Source organism: Anas acuta, chromosome 2 (genome assembly GCF_963932015.1).
Source record: "Anas acuta chromosome 2, bAnaAcu1.1, whole genome shotgun sequence".
In the NCBI taxonomy this organism is placed as follows: Eukaryota; Metazoa; Chordata; class Aves; order Anseriformes; family Anatidae; genus Anas; species Anas acuta.
The window spans coordinates 79,975,901-79,996,788 of record NC_088980.1 but is presented as its reverse complement, the minus strand read 5'-3'; the positions used below and the strand labels follow the sequence as shown (position 1 = coordinate 79,996,788).

The 20,888-nt window shown below is 42.3% G+C and overlaps 1 protein-coding gene across 1 annotated transcript in view; it reads right to left on the bottom strand.

Annotated features, from left to right (window-relative positions):
- Window positions 1-19,540, bottom strand: part of GMDS (GDP-mannose 4,6-dehydratase) — a 407,324-nt gene extending 387,784 nt beyond the window's left edge. Inside the window, exon 1 of the mRNA XM_068670937.1 lies at window positions 19,292-19,540. Coding sequence (XP_068527038.1) covers window positions 19,292-19,357 — 66 coding nt within the window. The 5' untranslated portion in view covers window positions 19,358-19,540. The remainder of the gene's footprint in view (window positions 1-19,291) is intronic.
- Between the last annotated feature and the right edge of the window lie 1,348 nt (window positions 19,541-20,888).

Sequence of the window (20,888 nt, the reverse complement as noted above, 5' to 3'; positions counted from 1 at the left end):
TGATGCCTTCCTCATTTTCCAAAGGCAGTAGGTGAGATCTTCAGGGACACTCCAAACTTGTTAAGATTCTGAACATGCCAAAGCAACAGCTAAAGGAACCTTGCTCTTAGTGTATTAAGCATCTTCAAAAAAAAAAAAAAACCAAAACATGTGGAATCTATTAACTTCTGTTGACTGAGGTTCAAAAACCTCAACATAGAGCCACACTTGACACAAAAGGGCTGCCCTCTGCTCTCCTGCATCCCATGCAAGAAGGCATGTGACTAAAAGGCAAGTCAGGTTTTCACTGGATTGTTGAGCTGATCTTTCTCTCTGCTAGCTTTTTATAAGTTTGCTGATCCGACTTCCCTCTACAAGACCCCTCAAGGCCTTACCCTCACAGCTTCCTCCCTTTCCAGGCCTCCCTCTTATTGCTTACCTAAATCTCAGCTGCAGGATGCTCCCCAGCTCCAAACCTGTTCCCAGTCTCCCAGGCTTACTTCCTTCATGTGCCCGTTCCCAGTTTCCCCTTACAAGCCCTTCACCCACCTCTGACACCATCCATCCCTTTCCCAAACTCTTGCTGCAGCCCCATTGCTCAGCCCAAATCAGCCGTACTGCCCCACATCTCCTGACTGCCCCTGCTCCGTTTCACCAGCACACAGTGCCAAGCTTCTTGTCCAGCACGATTTCAATCAGCCACTTCAGCAGATAACCCCTGCCTCAGGTCTATTTCAAAGCTTCCAGTCCCTGTTTCTCTTCTCCTGTACAATGCCGACCCACTCCTAACAGTCCTCACTTAGGATTACAGCACGGTTCTTCTGCCTCTTGATCCAAACTACCTAGAACACAAAGCAAAAGAGAGGTACTGTCAGATTTCTTTCTGGTTTCGCAGCCTCATCCTAGCTCACTGAAGAAGAAAAGCCCCATCAAGCATCAGATACAACAGTCTGGAAAATACTTCACAAGCCCACAGGGATGCTGAGTCTAGCAAAAGAAAAAGCTGTAAGGACTGGAACATGGCCAGCACGAAGAAAAACCTCAGAAGTCGGACAGGCAACACCATGAAGTCCCTATTTGACTCCAAGAGTCATTTTCAAAAGATTTTATTAGCATAGTCCAGAGACAAAAGCCCTTATCTCAAAAAAGAATTTGAGACCGTGCTCCAAACTACTGACCCTACCCCAAAGTGGTAAGATCATGCAACCCTTTAAGACTTCCTCCCTCCTCCTCGCACTTGATTTTTCATTACAGTTGGCTCATTTGGACTGTAAAGTTATGGAACAGATGGCTGTAGGAAATTTTAGGATCAACCAGAGAAACCTGGCAAGAGACAAAGGCGGCAAAACACTGGTCTTCAGGAGGAAGTTTCTGCAAGCCTATGAAGTAGACGAAGTACTACTTTACCTTGTTTTCCCTATCCTTGATTGTCCTGCCAGTTACCCATAAGCAAACCTTTCTCACTGACACTGGAACGGAAAACCAGCTCAGGTTATAAGAAATCTGAAAGTATATATGTTGCTACTACAAAACTTGAAATAAATGCTTAAGTAAAAACATTCCCAAACATGTGTAAAAACACAAGGATTCCATCCTATTCCTATTAAAGTTGACTTCCTTCTCAAAAAAACAAGGAATGAAACCAAGATCTTTGTCAAGACAACAGAACAAGAATCTTTAACATATATTTTCCGCAGGAACCAAAGCGAATATACTTTTTGCCAAAAAACAGAAACACGTACTTGTATTCTTCATCAGCATCCAAGATTCTTAAAAAAGGCTGCCACTAAGCCAAAGCAATACATTCCTTCTGCAACAACTTACTTTGTATCCCAAAGAACAAGCTTATGCATAAAGTTTTCAAAGGAAATATTCAGAAACTGACTTTAAATAGTCTTTCAAGATAATTTTGATTGGATAAAAATATTAGCACCTCCTGAAGTTACCTTTTGATGCAACAGTTCTACAGTTTCTTCTGCGTGGAAGAAGTATGTAAATCTCTACACATCTGGACAACACTAAGTCCCAAGTAAAAAAAGAATAAAGCTGTTGTTTGCCAACTTTGTGGCTTTTTTCAGGCATATGAAAAACTTAAGTCTGGGAACAAACTGGCAATTTCTCAAGTCCCTGAGAAGGACAGATAGAAGTACCATGAATTACTTTGCTCATTACCCAGTACTACATCACAGCACAGCATGCCAGCTGTGACACAGTGAAACACTGTTTAGGAAGACGCATGCTTCATAATTCTGTATCTGGACAGAACACTGCTCATTGAGGAATTTTTCTCCCTTCCCACTCAAATTTGGGAAATTAAGGTGCTGACATCAGCTCTAAAGTCAACCATCAGTTTGAAAGCTTGAAAAGGGTGGGGGGAAAAACAGCGGCAGCTGTAGCTGCCAGTGACAGCAGTTCTGTGAGGGATTTTCCTAATAATCTAAAATCAACAGCACAGGAGGTGGGCAGCTAATGGTCGTGTAATAAAGCTCAAAATACAAGAGAACCAATGGGAAAAAGAGACCCAAGAATAAAGTGGAGAAAGTTAAGATACCAGAAAGACAATTTCCTACTGCTTACACATGCGTCCTTCCACCTATGATAAAAATCTCAGGTTTAGGCATGACCAACACCATTCTGCAGGCGCAGCCACACATCCAGAGAGCACGTTGGGAAATGCATTTATCAGAGTAGTGCCTTCAGCTAGAGCAAGGAGCACAGCTGCTCTTTAGAAGCCCGCTCTCAAATCAAGGAGCGGACAAAAGAAAAATCACTGAGCAAACAATTTCTTTCCAAGCATATTATATTATTTCTCACTGACTATGGCTTTGGTTTTTGGTGGATGAAATCAACTAGTAAACAAGTTGATAGCTACTTGATTCTCTTTTATTAGTAAACCACCATGCCACTCTTTCCCTTGGAGAAAGTGCAGATCTCCCACCACATCAGCCAGCCTTGCTCTAGTGACTACAGGCAGGCAGTCTCTGTCTCTCCCTCTAGATGGAGAGCTTTCCTCTGCCACTACTGCACAGCCCCACATGCTGCAGCTGGCATAGGAGGGGGAGAACTACTACTGTAGGGTCAGTCTGTCAGGGTATACTTCTCCATTAAGTGTCCACGTTGGCCCACGCAGCAGAGAAAAATCACCACACACAAGTGGAGGCAACACCAGCATAGAAATGAAATTCTACCCAGCAGAACAGCCTTTATGGGATTTTCTAGGTCACAAGTATCCTGATCATCATTCAGGGAAAAGAGGGAAGCAGCACCACATTCTGTTCAGAACAGTGCTGTTTTCAGATTTTGAGCTGGGGCTTTCTTCATTTCCCTAAACCATTCTGCTTTCCTCCATCTCAACAACAATTTATCTCCTTGCTCATATCGCCACACATGCACACACTTTCTTCACTAATCACAAGGATCAGGCAAAGCAGACAAAAATTTCTATGCCCATCTCAGACTTCAATGTGTTTGACAGCAGTTTTAAATAATAGAGAAAGCATAGAGCTGACTTAGTCCTCTTCGAGTTTTGCTCCCAAGAGACCTGAACACCTTTCACGGATGTCCAGAAGAGCAGCACTCCTTGATAATGCTTCGGATACCTGAAGCACCTTCTGTCTATGTAAGGTCCCGTTACTTACCTAAAGCAAAAATATTAATCACTGGACATTTCACCTAGTGTTTGTATCTTGTCATGAGGAATTCACAGGAAATAGCTGAAAGGTAAAAGCTTAAAGAAAAATCAGGTACAGGTGAAGTACTGAGAATGACAACCAAATCAACTAAATAATCAAGAAATCAAGAATCAAGTCAGAATTTGTTTAAACAACCAGTGATACCTTCAAGCAACCTGTCTTTTTCACCTTTAACCATTATTTCTGGATGATTATTTCAGCTCCTTCCTCTCCCCCCCCCTTATTGTTTAGGCAAATAAATTTGCCTAAACAATAAAATTAATAACAATAAATTAATTAATAATAAATAAAATAATAAAATTAATTTAAACTGAGGAGCAAGCTTGCTTGAAAAAATTAAAATCTTTGAAGTACAGAGTTTTACTCTCCCATTGAAATGGATCATCCCATCTTTAAATTTCAATCTTCTGTCTCTTGACAGCAGAGGAGTTGGTCTTTGCTGGGCTAAGCAGCAGTAATATCGCTAGAACCATTGGAATAACATGAACTGGAAGGTAGCAAGACCAGAAACTTCACCTTTACAGTTTTTCCTTCTCTTTCTCTTGTTCCCTCCCCAACATAATTTTTCCATTGAATTAGTCAGCCTTTTTCCATGTAATTAATGAACTAAGTGTGGCTACATGTATTAACAAAGATGGCAGTATGCTAAGAGTGTTAATTCTGCAAGTCTGGTCTCCATGCTAATTAAGCCATTCCTCCTATAAAGTCTCTTAAAAATCTAACAACTTTCAGCTAGATGGAGTTCAAATTATTCATTACTCAAACTGTTTAAAGGTGCAACTATATACCCGTGCATGCTACAGTATCCAACACATCTTTGAAATCCATAGTAAAGCATTATCATTTGCAAATAAGTCTCACACGTGTTTTACAGATGTCAGCAAGCTCAGGCACAGACTGAGGAGAAAAGGAAATGTATTGGTACCATACCACTTCTGCTAGCCATGTTTCAACAGCAGTCCCAAGGAGGTTATAACGAGAGTTGAACAAAGATTTGTTTGCTTTATAGGTGCCAGGAGCCACACAGAAAGTTGCTCAGTTCTCAAACAAGTAACTTACTTCAGTTTCTCCAGGGGTCAGGATAACTGTGCATTATTGCATTAATCAGCACTACCTGAAAGAGGCAATGCACCAATGCTCAATTAATTTCAATTCAGGCTCATTGATAACCAGAGGAGTAAGCACAGTTTTCTAGTTTGTTTTATAGAGAGCATTTCACCAAGCTGTCTGAGGAATGACTATAGCCACCTAAATTATTCCAAATTCAAGCTACGTACACAGTCACTCCTTTGTTCTCCCAACACCACTACATAAACCAGAACCAAGAGGGAGCAATAGAAAGCCTTGCAACAGGAACTCTGCTTTTGCATTCAGTCATCCATTCTGTTAAAAGCGCATGACATTGTCAGCATATACACCCAGCAATAGCTGAGAAAAATCTTTACTACTGTATTCACTTTCCCTTGCTGGTGTTAGAAACATAGGCTTTTTCCCTCAGATCTGCTGTTCCCTCAGTTCTGGTAATACTGTAGCTAACTCTCAAAATCTCCTGCCAACTGAGTATCAATGGCACACCAGTAAAACTAGAGAAATCAGCATTTTTCCAAGGAGACTGACAATGGAAACATCAGATCTAGTGAGGCTGCCCATTATCACAAGCAAGCCAGGTTTTCTACTTTTCCCTACCAGAAAGCTGCACTTCAAGAATTAAAAGCAATGAAGATTTTCAACATATGGATTTTTATGACTAAAAACCTCAAAAGGAAGAAAGAGTCAGAAGGCCTCTCTGCAAAAATTAATCCTGGAATTAACATGATTCATTTGAAAACTTACCAAGTGTTGTCTTCTAAGAGTTATTATACGTGAACACCTGTAAGGAGCCAACTATTAATAGCACCAATGAAACTGTCACACAAAAACAAAGAAGTGCTACTTGTGGCACTATGATTCAGGTTGTGTCAGCAGTTTGATTTTCATGACTTTAACACCCAGCTGTGAAAACTGCCTTCGGTAGAACCAAGCATATTACGCCTCTATCCATGGGGAGCAACATTTCTGTTTTCACTGGGTAAAAATGCAAGAGTCAATTTTTAATACATAATCTCTGGATAATAAGATCCAAAATTTGCAAGTCGTTTTTGGATATAATCATTGCCAAACAGGACTATACCTTAAAGGGCAGTTTGGTAAATACTGCAAGGCAAACATGGTGGAGTGCAAGAAGTGGGGAAATAAGAATGTGTGATTTCCTATTTTGGCATATGTACCTCAAGAATTAGAGGCATACCAAAGAAACCGTGTGCTAATACAGAATTCACAGCTATAGATCTTTGTAAATTGGACACTGTGTGCTTTAACGCAGAATAGCAATAACATTTATTTTTAAGACATCACTCGAGATTCTTCAAGCAAGGAAATGTGTAAGTAGTAAGCACTGAGTGACTAGTCCTGTGCAAAGTCAAAAGCACCACTGGACTTGTCTGTTGTACACAGGAATGAAAAAGTGGAGTTTTTCCAATTATCCTATCAGGGATACATTGCTGAAGAGATTCTGCAATGAAAGAGCACCTTCTTTTAAATAAAAAGGTCCTGAGAAATTCACAACAGAATGAAACTAGACTCCATAAAGGCTTTCTCCTAGTATAATTAGATGCATCGGGCATATTACAAGAATTTGGGATTTTATTCTACTTAATAGCCAAGTTTAATTATGATGAACATTAAATACTACCTTAGAAGGTTAGCACCGCTAACTGTGAGGAAAAGCAGTAATGTCTTAGCTATGTTCAGTAATATGGCAATTTACTTTAATTAAAATTCAGTGTTTAATGTAATATCCTACCCACCTCTCATTGTATATAAACAAATACCCAAGCTATGTTTTAAACTTAACTACATAATGCTAAAGACAGTAGTCTTACTGTAAAGGTAAGAACAATAGAGTAACTTTTCCTCCAGGTCTTTTGTATATCTCTTCCCTTTTCCCACATTAAAATGAAGCTTCTTCTCAGAGGAAGACAGGGAACTAGAAAGATTTAAAGGCAATGCAATTCATTCCATAGATTTACAAGCCTCTCTCATCCATCTGTCCCTCAGAGTCCAAGACATACTAGAGGAAAAGCTGAAGGTACAAAATACTGAACTAAATAAAAGCTTTCTGAACTAAAAATCTTTAGCCTTTCTCTAAGCCATATTGAGAGGCAAGTGTTGATAACTAGCCAATTACACTCCTATAAGATCAAATCCTTTTAATGAGAGCAATTAGAAATCCATCAAAACCACTGTCATTGAAACTCAAGAACTAGTCAGGATCAAGCCAGTATTATTTTGCTCAGCATACTGAATCACTCAAAAGATTTTAGACCTTCCTGAAGGAGGTGGGCTTGTACTTCCTTCAGGAGGAATCTCTAATTGATTTTTGGCCACCCTTTCCCTTTTCCTACCATCTAGGGCTATAAATCGGCCCCATCCTGTCCTTCAACACACACAGGCCATATGGTAGATGCCAATATTTGTAAGTAGTTATAGGAACATTTTATGAGGGGAATATGGACAGACTTGAGCTTACATTGAAATGCCACAGCCTCAGTAAACCAATAGACAGAAATGCCTGAATTCTCCAGAGGGTTTTGGAAGCAAAACCATTATATTTTTGGCTATGCACATGGTTTAAGATGAAAGTTACAGTACACATGATAGAGTAACATGAGACATCAATGAGGCCAGGTAATGTAAGCTCTCCTTACTACAAGGAAAGAGACTACAAGTCAAACTCACATTTGCCTATCCTATAGATTGCTTCAAATAAAATAAATGCTTCCTCATTACAGAACGAAGTGCTACATGGGGCAATCAATGCATAAGTACCACCAGGTGGTCACCCTGAGCACCTTTCACAGTCAGCAGAGCAAACATCTGTGTAGCCAATACAAGTTACAGCACAACTCCTTTTATCCTGAGGTAGGAACATGCACTTGATCAAACAAGCCTGCACTCTGAACTTAATCAGCTAGATAACTCTCACCCACCTAAGCCTAGAAACTTGCTGAGATATAGACACGTGAGAAAGGAGGTTCCCAACTGAAGTGACGGAATCCATCCACTAGTAACACAAGCTCGTATGAAGAAGGAAATGAAACAGCTTCAATTAATTAGTGCAAGTTCACCATCGCATTTCTGTAAATCACACGAAGTATTTCCAACAGAAACTCAGCCTACTTAACTGGTGTCAAAAGTAAGCTGTACGTCTGCCTCTGCAAATGCCAGCTACAACATTTAATGACTGTGAGGTTGTCTATTATTTCAAATGCATGTGGACTCCCTCACATTTCACTCTTTAGACACCATGTTAAGAAAAATATTCATGTATCAGCAATAACTTAAACCATTATTTTACAGTTTTCAGTTTTATCAAAATAAATACAGCGTTACTACAAATACAATGTTATTGCTCAGGGAATTTTAGTACTGTAAAGGCTCTGGATGCTTTCTATTTGCCAAGTCCGTGTTATGCTTCCCTTTAACTGATGAAGGTAACAGATAGCTGTTGATAAGGTGGTGTGGTGATAAGGACTGTCAGCATGCATGTGGCAAAGCTGAACTGGACTGCAAGAGGAATAAGCAGTCAGCATCTTCCCATTTAAGTGTTACCTCCCAATTTAAAGAAAGTCTAGTTTTTCATCCTGTTTAAAAAGCAGCACAATAGACAGTGTAACGATTTGAAATTCTATCCACCCTTCCTAAATTAAAGAATCATACCATAATGTTTCTGCAATGGTGTTTTTTTACACCATGACATTCTGCAAAAGTACAAGAATATTAATAAAAGCGCAGCAAATATTAGATAGGATTTTTTTCACTGATTTTTCATTATTAAAGAATGAAATAGGAGTCTTACTTTCTCATTCTAATCATAAGTTTCCTTCAGTTTCAAAATGAGAAAAAGGATTTAAACAGTTGCACTGTTTCATAATAGAAAAGGCTGCAATAAGAACATGGGAACATAAACTTCTTAAATTTCCTACAATGAGCTGATAAGCATTAAACAGAAATCAAATACATGAAGCAAAACCACATAGCCACAGATGCAGGAACAGCTATGAGTATGACTACTCCCCTAAAATGGGCTGGAAAGGGCATAAACTGAAGTTTAGCTCTTAGTCTTTGTGACTTCCTTGCATTCTCATCTTCAAGAAGAGTTCTGCAACTATTTCAGCTTCAGTAATGAAAGGACAGGTGCTACTGAGTCTGCAGATCTATAACAGCAGAGCCTCTGAAGCTGTTTAAAGGCCAGTCATTCCGAAACTGCTCTTTCTCTCTCCAGTATCACTGCAAGCATAGTGGGAGGAGGTGAGGACACGATAAAAAAAATATCAACTTGTAAGCTATAGAGATTGCCAAGTTCCACCAGTGCAGAACAGGCTTGGGGCTCAGCTGAACAACATTTGATCAGGAACAGCCAGTTCAGCTTCAGTAAAGGCTTCTTGGCCATGTCTTCTTAAGCATTCCCATGAAACACATCTCACAAAGCTACTGGTACGGGCACACCATCTATAAGATGAAGGAATATAGACTTCTGTATGCAAATCTGAATGAAGATGTGTGTGTCCCTTTTATACCACACATCCTATAGAGTTGTAATGATATTCTCATTTCAGAAGCAAACAGCATGCTAAGTTTTGGCATGAATATTTTGACAGACGACTACCATATAATCATGGGAAAAATTACACTGACATGAAAACCACAATTATTTAGCTGTACGAAATCCAGAAAACTTTGCCAGAAATTTCAGCATCTGAAAAAACAGCCTTCTCCACATCAGTGTTTACGCTTTTAGAGAACTGTATCACAAAAGTAGCAAGTATACCAGAAAAAAATAGCTGTTCACCCTTCTAAAAAAGGAAATTGAAACTAAAATGATGTTATGGATCACCACTGGCATCACTGATGAAGCCTGACACACCTAATGCATCTAAGGAGATCCCACATGCATGAAGTGTTTAGAAAAAGAGGCACACCTACTTCCTACCATAGGATGCCTGCAATTTTGACAAGTAGCAGCCTAAACAGCCTGGTGGTGTGTCCCGGATCCAGAATAGCACCAGCCACTTACAGAGAGGGACTAGAGGAGCAGTCAGAAGGGATTGCAATGTATCAGACTGGAAACAAAAGTCATTAACAGTGTGCCTATATAGGAATAGTCAGAAGCACTCCCTGCCTGATTTGGGGCTCTCTTCTCTTCTACACATACATATTGTTCTATACACCTTAGGAAAGGCTCATTTACCATTTCATGAGTGGGAAATACGCTCAAGCTACTTCTGGCATAGGTCCATACACTAAGTCTGAGTAGGAATCTCCTATTTTCAAGTTGCTATTTTTGTTTGTTTGTTTGTTTTTTGGGGGGGGGGGACTTTGCTTTTTGTGGTTTTTGGTTTGTTTGTTTTGACTGTATGTTTTTAAGGCTTCCCATACAGTTTGGTGACATACCACCTCAAAATACTTTCAAATACACACGAACAGAAGAACAGACAGTAGACCTGGCAGTGCATCTCTCAGCCACATGCTTTTGCACCATCCTGAAAGGTGGAAGTTTACAGATTGAGCATTATGTACATCACATACAGAAGGATATCTCCTCTAAAGTGAACGATGAGAAAGCCGAGAGGCAGGTCTTTAACAGTTACGCAGGTGTCGGATACAAAGCAGAGACATCTTTTCATTACATATCTTTTCATTACAGCAAAAGCACCTGAATAGACTTTCAGAAAGACAATTCCCCCCTGCAAACAGACAAAATTTTATGACAGACCATAGGAATTCCCCGTAGAGAGGAATTCTCAAGCAGCAATAATTGGGTCAAATGACAGCTAAAACCAGAAAACTTTCACAGAAAGGTAACTATCTTACCACATTTAAGAGTCAGCTTTTTCCAGAGCAAGCATATTTTCTTCCTATTATTTCAAATGTGTTCAATTATAGTAATCATAGCACCATCTAGGTTATCTTCTAGGAAACTTTCCAAAAAACAAAGATCCGCAGCATCCCACACCCAAGGCAAGTAATTTTTGTAGCTGACATACTTGTTGGATCACTGTATTTTACTGATCATCAGTACACAGCTGGTGTGATACCATCAACTTTTATCTGACCGATGTGACTGTCTGATGCAAGTTGCACCATTACTCAACGCAACTGAGTTGTCACCTGGTAGTGAGAAATGCTATTCAGCAGAACCTGAACAGATTCCAACCAGATAGAATTCGGACGCATCCTTAGACAATTTGCTTCCTGTCAGATCACATTCAAGTTGCAAAGCAAAACTGTTTCCCATTCTTTTTTTTGATGTCTTAAAGTGGACAAAAAACTCTTAAAGAAAGCCTGACTTAGGTATACTACTTGTGTGCATATGTGAACAAACAGAAGTTGTTACAACATTTATATTGCATGTGAAGAAGTTTAATTGCTTAAGGACACATAAAAGGCATAGGTGATGAGACAATACAGCTTACATCAAGTTGTTTGTCAGGCTTCATTATGGATTTAGATTGTGAAAACTGTGTACACCCTAGAAACAAACAAAAAAAAAAAAGCACAGTAGGAACTTTCTAATAACAGAAGGCAGATAGGAGAGAATTCCACTCTTTCACCTCACCTTCCCATAGCTTTCCTTTGTTGAGTATTTTAGACAGAATGGGCTCACACACATACAGAACCCAAAGGAATTCCTTGACTGAGGTACTGAAGAAGAGAATTTATATGACAGAACGTGAGAAACAATAAGAAAAAGCTTTTATTTTGCTCATTTGGCTAAAAAGCAAATTAGCAAGAAGAGATTTAGAGCAAGATAACATGCACCTGTGAGAGAAGGTTAAGACACCTACCATTACATCGACTTTCTCTCACACCATTGTTCACCTTCTGGTTCAAAGGAATGATGCTTTTTAAAACAAGCCTGAGCTATAATGCACCAGCAAAAAAAGGGAAGCAGAGCTGACAAGTTTGTAAGAACAAATAACTTAATCAGGATTCAAGTCCAGACTCAAATGCCTAAAGAAGCTGGGATAAAGGTGTGAGAATTTGTCAAGAGAGAAAGTATTTCATGCCTCACCAACAGAACATTGTACCAAAGAATAAATAAAAGCACAGGTAAGCACAAGGAAACTCAGACGCAGTCGCGGCACTCCTCACGGAAATAAGATCTGGAAAACAGAATTAACACTAGGATGAACAGCAGTATCATAACTGCACTGAAAAAACTTTAATGCAGCTTTCTTGGATTACAGGAATCAGAGCAGTAACCTTTCTGATCTTCACACAGTCCACCACAGCAGGCAGTACTCCATTTTCCTTGCCCTCCTGCATAGCTACCTGTTTTCTAGGAAATAGACTCCCTTCTGCACAAAACTCAACAGCTAAAATAATGTGAAAGAGGCAATTAGAGGAGAAACAAGACCAAAGCTTAGTGAGAGAGCATTATATCACAGGAAGAAGGGAATTATCTCTTCAGTTTGGATTGGCTGTAGGTATATTGAGAGAAAGATGCTCAAACTGTAACATTTTAGAGAATACAGAAATACAGGAACTGTTTACTCTGATGGTCACCAGTCTTCATTTTAAAAAATGCAATGAACAACAAAACTAAGAAATTCATATGCTGCTGGTAATGGGATACACTGCTCCCCTTGTCAATCTGGGCAGCAGTGGCAATAGCTCCCCATGGCTATCCACATCATGAACCTTCATGCTTTACTTAGCATGCTTGCTTAGCACAAGTCAGCTTCCCGAACACAGATTGGGTACTATGCCTCTATCTTTCTCATACCTTCGCACTGTTAGAACATACTTTAACACTGTAAAGTACTGAACACACTCCAGAAAGTTTATCTACTTTTATACCAGGTACATATCACTGTATGCAGTATCTTATAATTCACTTGCTGTTGACAATGTTTTACAGCCCACATCCTGTGGGCATCTTGTTCAAGCACAAGGAACTGGATTGCCTCCACTGATCCTTGAGTCAACACCTGTTATCTGTGCTGCTTTACCATGACTTCCCTTTCCAGCAATCAGCCTGAGAATAGACTTTTTAGCAGCCATAAACACTGAGCAAAGTTGCGCAAGGATGGAAAGAAAAAAAAAAGGAAGTTAACACCTCAAGACAGGCATATGGACTAACCTTGTATCAGCAACACTTTATCATGAATGTGTTGTAGCTCACCTGTGCTCAAACACCCCCCCCCCCCCCAACTGCATTATGCATTTTTGCAGGTAATGGTATACAGCTGGGCTCCTCTGAGCAGGCACAGACAGCATGGTCTGGATTCTCAGCTCTTGGAGAAGATAAAAGTCCTGCCAGTCCGCATAGAGTTGTGGAGCATGAAACAGCTGAAAGGTAGTAAAGCAGAAGACCATTTAATTGGTAATTGCCTTGGATAACAAGTCAATGCATTAAGTGAATTAGAGCAACTGGTAGTTCTCCTCCCTTCAAAGGAAGAGCTGAGAGAAAGAAATTATGGCATATTTTCTAAATTAGGGCCTGTGCTTTCAGATAGTATTCTAGCCTCCTGTTTCACTCTGACATTTTCCAAGACTATTTTCTCTAGAGTTCTGGGTGAAACATGATGGCAATACTTTATACTCCGTAAAACGAAAGACCTGGAATTATAGTTTAGGTAAGCTTGGGTTTCAACCGACAGCCATTATTCACGTGCTGCAAAACTTAACTAGGCACTTACACCACCTCCTTGTCTGATTGTGGGTGTTCAGCTTCTGATACTATGGTGGTTTTACTCAATCACTTAAGTTGATATCAGAAGGAACAGACCTCTAGATCACACAGTCCTAGATCCACGAACAAGCCAGGATGAGCTAGAGCAGGTTGCTCAGGGCCATATCCAGTTTCATTTTGGATACCTCCATGGATAGACCAAGATAGACATCCTCTCTAGGCCACCTGTTTCAAGGCTTGACCACTCTCACTATTTAAAATACAAGCACACACACAAGCATCTGTCTCAAGATCAATTTATATTTCAATTTGAGCCGAAATTACTGTTCCTCCTTCTCTGCAGCCTCAAACTAAGATAAGGATGTTCAGCACATCTGAAAGCCTCACTCAAGACAACTCTTGGCTATTCAAAGACAGCCGCTGAAATAGAGGGCACCTAGTTTCAACCCAGACAATGCCTGTATTAATGAAGAGGCAGAACTGCTTATCCATAGTTTTACATGTAGCCTATGCAGTTTCAGTGAGATCCAGCCTGCTATTTATTTGCCAAACAGCAGGTGAATTTGACAGAAATGAAGGCACCTGCATAGAAGCTGTTGCTAGTAGGGCTACTATATGAGCTCTCATTTACAAAGCAGAAGCATAACTGATTTCACTGTCTACAATTTGCGAAAGCCTCTGGCCTCGTATTGACATGAGTTCTAGTGTATTCCTTCATCAAAACTGGGTGGACAGCCGGACCCAAAGAGTCATGGTGAATGGAGTTAAATCCAGTTGGAGGCTGGTCACTAGTGGAGTCCCCCAGGGCCCAGTCCTAGGGCCTTTATCGATGATCTGGATGAGGAGATTGAGTGCACCCACAGTAAGTTTGCAGATGACACCAGCTTAGGTGCGTGTATCAACCTGCTCAAGGGCAGGAAGGCTCTGCAGGAGGATCTGGATAGGCTGCACCGATGGGCTGAGGCCAACTGCATGAAGTTCAACAAGGCCAAGTGCCGGGTCCTGCACCTGGGGTGCAATAACCCCAAGCAGAGCTACAGGCTGGGAGATGAGTGGTTAGGAAGCTGCCTGGCATAGAAAGACATGGGAGTATTGGTTGAGAGTCAGCTGAATATGGGCCAGCAGCGTGCTCAGGTGGCCAAGAGGCATCCTGGCTTGGATCAGAAGCAGTGTGGCCAGCAGGGCTAGGGAAGTGATTGTCCCCCTGTACTCGGCTCTGGTGAGGCCACACCTCGAGTACTGTGTTCAGTTTTGGGCTCCTCACTACAGGAAGGACATGGAGGTGCTTGAGCGAGTCCAGAGAAGGGCAACGAAGCTGGTGAGGGGTCTGGAGAACAAGGCTTATGAGGAGCAGCTGAGGGAGCTGGGCTTGTTCAGCCTGGAGAAGAAGAGGCTCAGCAGCGACCTTATCGCTCTCTACAGATACCTCAAAGGAGGCTGTAGCGAGGTGGGGGTTGGTCTATTCTCCCACATGCCTGGTGACAGGATGAGGGGGAATGGGCTTAAGTTGCACCAGGGGAGGTTTAGGTTGGGTATTAAGAACTTCTTTACTGAGAGGGTTGTTAGGCATTGGAACGGGCTGCCCAGGGAAGTGGTTGAGTCACCATCCCTGGAGGTCTTTAAAAGACCTTTGGATTTAGAGCTTAGTGATATGGTAGTGGAGGACTGTGTTAGGTCAGAGGCTGGACGAGGTGATCTTGGAGGTCTCTTCCAGCCTAAATGATTCTGTGATTCATAACTTAGCTTTATGAGTTAGATGATCATCCTATTGGTCTACAAACTCTTATCTTACCATCTCTCCAGGTAAAGCAGGATAGCACCAGATACAAGATAGACACTATTCACAGCTCACAATCCAGTGACAGAAGTGGGGAAAAAAAGAAACATCAATATAACCCAGTTGTTGGATTCGGCCAGAATATTTTTTGGTATTTCTCCAAGAAATTAAACATCTAAGTATTCTTACAAGCATCAGTATACAGAAAGACAATCAGACTGATTGCTGTGCAGTCAGACTTCCCAGAGTTATTTAAATGCAACTGCAACAGATATTTAGTCATAGTGCCTAGAAAACAAAGCTGTCAGAAAGCACTGCTTCAGCAGCTTCCCCAAACAAGAAACAAGACAGGAGGTAAAGATCTGGATATTCAGTAGTAAATGTTAGTTAAGCTGCTATTTGATTCACAAAAATCTCATTTTCATATAGTAGTTCTTCATAATAGCTCTTCAAAGTACCAAAGTTTGAGAAGTCCAGCGTTTTTCCACATTTTGCATTGTGGAAAAATCCATCTAAAAAAAATAACAGGTCGTTAAAAAAACATTTTAATACACACAAGAGGCATGCGTTTCAACAAAATTATTTTTTTCCTTAAATGAAAAGTGCTAAACATCACTCAGAAGTAACCTACCAGCAGACCAATATCTACATGAAACTTCAGAAGCACTTTATCCATCCAAATACAGCAGTTACTCAGACCAGAGGTCACTAGCAAAACAGCAAACTGCAGTTTGCCCCACTGCTGTGGTGTGGGGAGCGAGATAAGGGAAATCTCAATGCTGCAATGGGAGTATATGACACCACTGGTTACACACTAGAGTCTTTTATCAGTAATGCAAGTGGTAGAATGACACCGATTTCACCCCAACCCCACTGGTAAATGCAGGATTTATAGAGATTCGTTTATATACTATAATTTCACAGAGACTATGGTCCAGCTCTTGCATGATCAGGAATTCTGGTGCCAACTATGGCATTTGTTTTCACTTATGGCTTTACCACCCATGTTGTAACCTCCTTTTGCTATCTGGCTAGAGGTCACAGCCTCCTTCCTATCAGTTACACATTGAACCCTGCAGCACCAGTACTTCTTTTAGGTACTTCCTTCATCCTGTTATCCTCATGATGAGTTTTTAACCAACTGGCGCAGGTAAGCAGGCACATGACAAACTCCTTTTGCTATCTGGAGCAAAGTCACAACCTCCTTCCTATCAGTTAGGCATTGAACCCTGCAGAGCCTGTACTTCCTTTAGGTACAAGATGAAGGAAGTAAGCTGCATGAACCATTTTCAATGGACTGGTGCAGGTAAGGAAGCATATGACATAAGCTTCCATTGACTATACAGAGGAAGATGTGCAGATAGCCCACCCTCTTCTGGCATCCTCCAAAGCCTTGTGAGTCCCCTTAGAAGGGAGTAACTCATAAGATGCAGCTGTGCCATGTCTCCATGACATACTTCAATTAAATGCTGCACCATAGGACAATTCCTGTATCATGAAAATACAGTTGTACCTGGGCTCAGTTTCTTCTTCATCATAACAGGATGAAAATGCTCTCTTTCATCAGCGGAAGAGAAGGATAATTGAGATGTTCACAACTACTTGGAAGTTCTCAGAAATGTAATGAGGCATTTGATCTCGATGTTTATGATCAAGTATGCCCACTGTGGCATCATCTTGACTCAGGAGGTGCCACTGCAGTTCAAGCAGCACTTCATTCGACCTCTTAACACAAAAGAGAAACTCTACGTTCGCCTAGAACTGTCACGGTCCGCTTGGCTCAGTATTATCTCCCACCTACCCTTGTTCCAGGAACCAGACTCCATGGGGCCTTGGTTCAGCAAACAGTCTCGGAGCACGCTGGCCACACGCAAACAAAAGCCGGGCTCCTTACATAACACAACTGTGCCAACTCACTTTTCAAAAGAAAAAGAATCCTGCAGCAGAAGGGCCCTAGTTTGAATAAGATTAGTTTACTATCCAATGCTGTTCTGTGCTTTCCTCAGCCTGAAGGGATCCAGGCCTTTATTTCTGCACCCTGAAAGAGTTCCAATTCCAAGCAAGCATGCAGAGAGAGACCAACTCCGTTTAGCCCAGTAATTGAAGTGACAGTCTAGAAAAGACAAAGCCTGAGCTCGTTTCCACTTTCATGTGTCTGTGCATTTTACGCATGATAATTAAGCTTAAAAACATTCTCCTGGAAGGTAGGGCACACAACTTTGCCCATTCTCAGATAAGGAAGAAACAGAATCCAAATCTCCTGTTTCCGGGTAAGGCCTCTCCAAACAAAAAAGTCATTAAGCGTAAATAATGACAGGTAAGAAAAAGGGCAAGGAAAATAAATAATGAGAAAAAAAAAAAGAGAAACTATAGGACCCAGAAAGAGGTTGCTCTCAGCATAAAGCTTTCATCCTAGGCCAAGAGCTGGCAGTCTCATCACTAAGGCACCCAACCTCTTTGGCTAACTTTTAGGTATTCCAGGCCTTTACTAGCTTTGAATCCCTGCATGTTTCAACATTGAAAAAATACGCCTTACAAAGGTTAAACTAAGATGGAAGAGCTGCACTGAAAATAAGGAAAGGTAGCACACAGAACACTACGCTAAAAAATAATACCACTGTGGCTAGAGGCCTCTTACTTTTTAATAAGAGAAACATAACTTCTGTCAATGAACCAGAAGACTATTCATTTAAGTAGTCGTTTGGAAAGCTCTGTCTGTGCTCTTGCTAAAAACAATCATCAAATAAGAATGTTAGTGTATACAGGTTACCTTTTTTTTTTCCTTCTCAGACTCAGTCGTATCTCCTTGTCAAACAGCCATTTGGTAGGATTTCTTAACCTGCTCTTGGCAGACAGTCACTAACCTATCAGAAAAAGTGACTCCAAGATATGTTTCAAGAACACGTGAGAACAGGTATAACAAGCTAAAACAAAAACAGCTGATGAAAATTCAAAGCACAGCCCAGGTTCTTTTTGATAAGAGACAAAAACTGCTATGACACTGTACTGTCACTTAATTTACTCCCTCAAAGGTCAGGTCCATTACAAAAGACATACGCATTGACTAACATCATTGCAGAGTAAAGGATTAACACGCTTGTTTTCACATGCACTTATCCACAGGCCAAACAATTTACGCCAGTACCCCACCGATGGATCTTCAAGCATTACAGGAAAAGTCACCACTGTAGGGGAAGAAGTTCTTCCACGTATGAATGTGTCATTGGCTAAACACAAACCATAAGGGAAAGAAAGCTGATCCACTGATTCTAAGACAAGTAACAATGCTCGCTGTCCCGTGTTACCTACTTAACAGGTTCTACTCATCACAAAAGATGCATCCTACAAGCAAAAGTCACTCAGCATGTTCTAAGAAACAGTGTGCAAGCAGAGCTGTTTTTCCACACAGTGGGCAGCATCTACGTTGCAAAGTAAGGTTGATTAAGGAAGTCCAGGGCAACTTTCATTTAGCACCCACTTGGCAGCAAAGATGCAGCAGTGTCAGGCTCCGCGTGGACACACAGTCCAACCAAACACCCAGGCTGCCTGACGGCAGTGAGAGCTGCAGATGCTGTGCACGAACACTCCTGCAGGTCTCCCAAGGTTAAAACCCACCACTGGTGCATCCTTTTCCACAGAGCGGGAGATGCTGCAAGGCAAACACTTTCATTTTCACGCCACCGAGCGCACCCTATGATTAACCCAACCAAAAATTAAGCGGGGACTGTGACAGACCTGCAGGAAGGCAAAACAAGCAGCCTCAGGAGCTGTTTGCATCATGCATCCTGGGTGGAAAAACGATGCTGACTGCAAGGATGGCCTGGGACAGGTGATGGGGAGCAAAGGCACAGCCCAGGAGGCAGGCTGCCCTGCAGCACCACGCTGGCAGCTCCAGCTGGAAGGGCTCCCCCAGCCCCTCGCACTGCCTCCAGCAGGTGCAGCTGCCTTCTGACAGAGCTCAGCACTCACCTGTGCTGACGATTCCCTAGGAAACACAGCCGCAAGCTCCGCAGGGACCCCCCTCACCCCCCGTTGCAGCACAGCACACCCCAAACCCATTCAATTCATCCCGCAGGCTGGCTGCATCCCCCCATAGCCCACCCCTACCTGCCCGGTGATGCCGGTGATGAGAGCCACCTTCCTGCCGCACCCCTCCTCTCCTGCCCGTGCCATGCCTGATCGCCGAGGGAAAGGAGCAGGGGCAGCCCGGGGGAGGCGCAGTCCTGCACATGGGCTGTGGCTACCGGCCGGGGCTACCAGCTCGCCCGCCTCCCCGCCGCCATTTCGCGGCTCCCGCCCCGCCCCGCCCCGCCCCGCCCCGCCCGCAGGTGCAGCCCCGCCAGGCGCGCTCCCGCGCGGGGGGGGGGGGGAAGAGGGAGGGAGTAGCACCCGCGGGAGCGCGCCCCGCTGTCCTCCCCCCCCCCCACTCTCGCCTCGCCCCGCCCCGCTCGGCCCCGCAGCCAATCAGCGGCCAGAGGCGCTTCCTTAAAGGGAGGGGCTGGCTTCCTGACCGCGTGTCGTGCCTATGGGGGGGGGGGGGGTCGCGTCACAGCGCCCCCTGTGGTGTGGAGGAGCGGTGTCCGCCGCGCTGAGGAAGCGTTTTTTTTTTTAGCGTTTTATCCTATCCGCCTCCCTAATTTTTCAGTCAGTAATCTGCAATTCCGTACCTCACGAGACTAGGCAGCCACATATATGCCACCACAAAACCTCAGCTTTCGCTGGAGGAAGGGCTGCGCACTTTAGAGAATTGCATTTAGAGAAGCGCCAGTGAGTGCCTCACGGCTGCGGAAGGAAGCTCCAGATCTAAACTCTTCCGTATCAGGCACGGGAGCATCCAGGCACCAGAGAAATAAAGCTGTGCAAAACTGGTCCCCATCAGCTTTCCCACCTGTGGAAGCGCTTGTTTGTAAATGACCCTTCCTGGAGCGAGCGAGCTCTTGGAAATGGGGCTTATAATACACATTTGTTCTGGTGAAACACTGAACGTGTACCCTCTTTTATTGAGGTATTACTTTCCTGTATCTAAAAAGTAATAAATGATAAAAAGAGGCCTGTTTGTCTTTCACTCTTCATCTCCAAAGCCTGTCAGAACAGGATTTCCATATTACGTGGTTGGATGGCAGGACCTCTACATACCCAAATAATCGGTGTTTTTTTGTATTATTATTATTTTATTATGGCTTATTAGTGTGCATGGTCAAAAGTTACTCAGTATCATTGAAAGCCTCTACAAGTGGAACTATATTCTGAAATCCTTAAAGCTTTTTTGCACGCTGTCCCTGCATACTCCCAGTTTACATCTCCTTGTTGCTTCAGTCTCAATTTAGTAATCTAGGATGGACTGAAGTACCTGCACTGTGTTGTCTTGCCCTGTATGGTTAATCAGTTGCAATATGTCATCCCAACAGTATCATTCCAGCATCTTGTTTCCAAAACTTTCAGGGGTGAGGCAAGACCTGACAGTTTTAAGTTATTTTTCAGGACTAACATACCAGTAGATCTTTAGCTTGATAGCACATCCTATGTTCTATCTTTGCCATTCCCAGAATTGGGAACAAAGATTTGAGTGACTCAACGGTGACACCATTTCTGCAGCATCAGGGAATTTTACAGGAAACCCATCATTTTAAGAGGATTGGCCAATTTAGATGGTATAACACTATTTAGCCATTTCAAGCATTATTTGCTATCCTTGCCAGTATCT